Below are 5,047 nucleotides of genomic sequence, written 5' to 3' on the forward strand. Positions count from 1 at the left end.
CCCCGCTCCGCCCCGCCCCGCGCCGCGCCGGGCCCCCGCTCACCCCCGCGGCCCCAGCGAGCCAGGCGGCAGCGGCTCCCGGGCAGAAAGTAGTGTTCCGGATGGGGTAGGCATACGGGCCGCGGGGCCGCGCTCAGGTTCACGGGCGCACGCAGCTGCAGCAGCGCCAGGTCCGAGGCGTCTTCCCACGAGGCGTTCTCATGTGGCACCAGGAGCGCCACCCGCTCCGCGCGCGGGCGCGAGGGTAGCAGCACGCGCCAGGCATCCAGGTCGCGGGGCGGTCGGTCGGAGCTGATCGGACTGCGGGATGGGGAGGCTGGGGACGCAGGCCGGATCCCGCACACCCGGCGGGAAACCTCGTATCCTTGGCTTAGACTCAGTATCTCCAGGCTAGGATCCTTCATACGCGGCCGGATCCCCAGCCCTATCCGCGTTCGAACCGCACACTCTATACCACCCTCTACCCGCCGCCGCCAAATTAGGACCGCTCTTTTCATGCTGAATCATACAACTTCGAATGGGACACTGCACTCCAGACTGAGGTGTCCCCCATCCCCACCCTGCCCGAGGGGAGGGTTGGGATCAGGTAGATGGGGTCTCAGGCCGATGGGGGAGGGGCAAGGATCTGCTTGGGACGTGGATTCTCACTCACTCCAGAAAACAGCTGGCAGGTGCCAAGACCCAGCTTTCAGAAACCAGCGCCCCATGGCAGGGTCTGGACCCTGGCACCATCACCCGGGCCTCCCAGGGCCAGGTCCCTGGCTGCAGGGCCTTCCCGCATTCTGAGGAGTGAGAGGCCTAGGTCAGGGGGTCTCCTGAACCCCCCTCACCCCCAGCAGTCTGCACCTCAACTGAAATCTCCACGTCCAGCTCACATCCAGGAGTCCTGCCCCCTCACCTGGCAGGGCAATGGTGCAGTTCTCCCTGAGCTCTTGGAGCCCTGAGTGGGACTCCTGGGGCTGGGAGGGAAAGGCAGGCCCAGGCTCGGGACCCTTCACGTGTTCCTGTATCCATGCCTCATAGGGAGCCACAGCAGTGAAGACTCCGGGGCGGTTCCTCCGTCCACAGCCGAAGCCAAAGCTGGTGATTCCTGCCTGGAACCAGCGGCCGCCTTCCTCGCAGACCAGGGGCCCCCCAGAATCACCCTAATGATAGATGACTCCATGTCAGGGAATCAGCTCAGGACCCCATCAGTTTATACTGGCCTTGCAAAAGTCCTGCACTTCGTTTTGGCCCAACATACAGCCACCTTCTCCTAGAAACCTTCCTTGGCTGTGCCTTATCCTCTGTGTTACCTACAGCCCTAAGCAGAAGAAAGCCTTGTAAAGTAGAGGCTGATGGGCAGACAAAGCCAAGAGCACAGAGCTGATGCATTAAAGGCCATACAAGAGAATCCTGCAGGTCCATTCAGAGCAAACGATTCTTGCCCAGTAAATAGTTCAGATAAACCCTGTCTTTGATTTCTAAGTTCACACAACTGTGAAAAAAGTAAATCAGAGATGCTGGCATTCATTCAGGAGGAAGAGGCTGTTAGATATAGGCAATCTAAAAGCAGCAAGAAAAAAAAAAGATAATAAAAGAAGCAAGAAGGGACAGTCTGAAAGCACTTGAGGGATTACAATGGACAGACACTAAAACAGTGGTTGTGCAGCCATTTAATGTTGGGGCAATGTCTCTAAGTCATCTCTGTAACCCAGGTCAGGCATCTCTGTGACCTGAGGAGGATCACAAAGGAAGCTCAGAATTATCTAGAGCTGCACTGCCCAATATGGTAGCCATTAGCCACATGTAGCTATTTAAATTTATTTTTATTTATTTTTTGGTGGCTGGCCAGTACAGGGATGGAACCTTGTACCTGGGTGTTATTAGCACCATGCTCTAACCAACTGACTTATCTGGCCAGGCCTTAAATTTAACTAAATTTAATCAATCAAGTAGTTATTAATTATTAATTTTATTTTAATAATAAAATTAAAATTTTAGTTCCTCAGTCACACTAGCTACATTTCAAATGTTCAATAGCCACAAGTGGCTAGCAGCTACCATGCTGGACAGCACAGATACAGAATATCTCCATCATTGCAGGAAGTTATATGGGACAGCACTGGCCTAGAGGAATTTGAATTGTTTGCAATCCTGTTCAAGAAGGCAGAGGATTTTATCAATGGGGCCTGGAACCTCAGAATCAGGAGGGACCCTAAAGACCATCTATCTTGAATCTCCACCACCACCATGCATGCTTGGGTGCCCTCAAAAATGTGTGTCATGGATTCCCCTACCAACCAGCCACCAAAGAAAGAAAAAAAAAATGACGTTTGAAGAAGTTTTCTGAGCAAAATGATTAAAATATACTGTGTTTTGGCCTTCAGTAGGTTATCTGGAAAATTCCCTTCTGTGAAGGATTAATTCATTTTTTTTTTTTTTAAAGATGACCGGTAAGGGGATCTTAACCCTTGACTTGGTGTTGTCAGCACCACGCTCAGCCAGTGAGCCAACCGGCCATCCCTATACGGGATCTGAACCCGTGGCCTTGGTGTTATCAGCACCACACTCTCCCGAGTGAGCCACAGGCCGGCCCCGGATTAATTCATTTTTCTGTAACTATTTATTGAGCACCTACTAACTAACAGGTGTTGTGCTATGGGCAGGGTGTGGGATAATAGTAATAGTAGCTAGTATTTACGTAGCTTTCTTTTTTTCTGGCTGGCTGGTACAGGGATCTGAACCCATTACCTTGGTGTTACAAGGCTGCACTCTAACCCACTCAGCTAACCGGCCTGCCCTACTTAGCTCTTATTAAGGACCAGGTACTGTTAATCATAACAACCCTGTGAGGTAGGTAACACTATTATTCCCATCTTCCAGATGAGAAAGTATAGGCACAGGGAGGTTAAGTAACCTGGCCAAGGTCACACAGCTAATAAGTAGTGGTGCTGGGTTTCTCACCATGCCAACTCACTCCAGAGCCTGGCATTTTCCTGCACTATACTGCTATAAATAACAGTGTCCACTTGTCGAGCCCCAGCTTCTACCCGTTTATAATCTCACATCAATCCCATTCATTGGCAATCTTGCCCTCTTTTTGCAGATGAGGCTCAGAGTGATGGGATTTATCTATTCTTCACACTTTTTCCTATTGGTCAGGGATCTGGCCCTGCCAGGTAGGTTCAGGGGCCTCCCCTCACCTGGCAGGTGTCCCTGCGGCCCTCTGGGTAGCCAGCACACAGCATCCCTGGCAATAGTTGGAAAGTGAGGTTGAAGGGGCCAGGCCGGCTGTAAAGACACTGGCAGGCAGCCTCTCCCAGCAGCATTAACTCCACTTCCTGTAGCACCCAGGGAAGAGGCAGAGGGTCTGGGGGCAGAATCAGAGAGCAGGTCCTGTGAGGCAAGTATAGAGTCCCCAGTTCCCAGGGCTCAGCTTTCTCCCCTCCAGCTGCCTCCTAGACATCTGCATCGATGCCCCATGGCACCTCAGCCCACCATATTCACCACATCTCCTCCTGCTCCTCTCTGTTCTCCTTCCTGTGTCCTCATCTCAGGAATGGCCCCATCAACCACCTGGTGAGAGCTACCATGCATGGTTTGTGCATGGCACAATGGTCCCCAGCCAACAAAGGATGTATGTAGGGGCTAAACTCATGAAGATCTGAGCCCTTATGTGAAGTTGTGTTGCTCCAGAGGGGGCACCCTTTTCACAAAGATGCCTTTTCACCCCCGCATAGACTAGATGTGGTCCTGGGCCTAAATGCCAAGCATGGAATCTGGCTGTCATCCTCGAGTCTGCTCTCAACTCCCTCTTCCCGGTCAGTTCCCAAGCCATGAAAACCTCTCCTCTGTGACTTCTCGGTATTCAAACTTCAACTGCCTGAGTCCAGGCAGCATAACGGTGATGATCGACCCAGCCTCCCGACTGTCCTGGCCTCTAGTTCATGCTACATTTGCTGTTGCCAGAGGAATGTTTCTAAAGCTCAGCTCTGCTCTTACCAGGAACAGTACCTGGACCCCAGTGTCTAAACCTGACACTTCAGTCCTATCCCCAGGGGAACCTGCTTTTGATAGAAACAAAGTCACCTCCTACGGCACCTCCCCAACGCACCCAGTCCTGGCACAGGTCTGATCACAGCAGATGTGGAATATTGGTGGGGGCCTTGCTAGCAGGCAAAGGTAGCATTGGATGACGGGGGTGACCGGGAATGGAAAAGTGGTCTATTTCCCCCCCCACTTTCAAACACAGTGTTTGCTTATTTATTGAATTTGTTGTCTACCCACTAGAAGGGAAGCTCTTAGAAGGCAGAGTTTTTGCTTTTACGTTCACCAGTGTATCTCTAATGCCTAACACACTGCCTGGCACATAAAAGGTGCTCAAGAAATATCTTGAGCAAAAAGAGTGAAGAATGAGGGTGAGCAGGGAGAAGACAGGAGGTGGGGAGTTAGAGAGATGAGCAGGGGGTGGATAGAATGGGAGGAAGTAGGACGGGAGGGAAGGAGGGCAGAAGCTGATATTTGCTGAACTCCTGCTGTATGCCAGGTGCTGAGCTTCAGTGCATTCACATAGATTACCTAAAGGAAAAATACCTAAAATGCATTCATTACTGCTATGCTAGGCACTGTGCTATAAGCTTTACCTGTATTTTCTCATTTAATTCGCCCGACAACCCCATGAAGTGGGCACCCCTATTTTCCTCATTCTACAGAGCAGGCAATGACTGGCCGAAGTGCTTTGTCTGAAATAGCAGAGCTGGGAGTGGAACCCTAATCGGATCTTAAATACGGGAAGGAAAACACGGGAAGGAAAGGTAATGGGTGTGTCCATGTGATTCAGTGTCTCAGTTTGAGATCCCCGGAGAGGACTGTCGCTGGAGATGCGAACGGGGTTGACCCGCGGGCTAGCCCAGGGGCCCGGGTTTCAGGCCCCCCGCGATGTCCCACCTCCGCGGCTGCGCCCCGGCCCCTCACCCGCCTCCTGGATGTCGCCCCAGCCAGTGGCCCAGCAAGCGGTGCCGTGAGCGAAGCGGTGCGAGGCGCGCGGCAGGCAGACGGGCCGCAC

The 5,047-nt window shown here is 52.4% G+C and overlaps 1 protein-coding gene across 1 annotated transcript in view; it reads right to left on the reverse strand.

Annotated features, from left to right (window-relative positions):
* The window catches only part of PRSS36 (protease, serine, 36), a 9,978-nt gene that overhangs the window by 3,206 nt on the left and 1,725 nt on the right, over nt 1–5,047 (reverse strand). Inside the window, exons 6-10 of the mRNA XM_008594422.1 lie at nt 4,957–5,043; nt 3,186–3,352; nt 899–1,145; nt 653–782; nt 44–300 (exon numbers count right to left, since the gene is read on the reverse strand). Coding sequence (XP_008592644.1) covers nt 44–300; nt 653–782; nt 899–1,145; nt 3,186–3,352; nt 4,957–5,043 — 888 coding nt within the window. The remainder of the gene's footprint in view (nt 1–43; nt 301–652; nt 783–898; nt 1,146–3,185; nt 3,353–4,956; nt 5,044–5,047) is intronic.

Source organism: Galeopterus variegatus, unplaced genomic scaffold (assembly GCF_000696425.1).
Source record: "Galeopterus variegatus unplaced genomic scaffold, G_variegatus-3.0.2 Scaffold162, whole genome shotgun sequence".
NCBI lineage: Eukaryota > Metazoa > Chordata > Mammalia > Dermoptera > Cynocephalidae > Galeopterus > Galeopterus variegatus.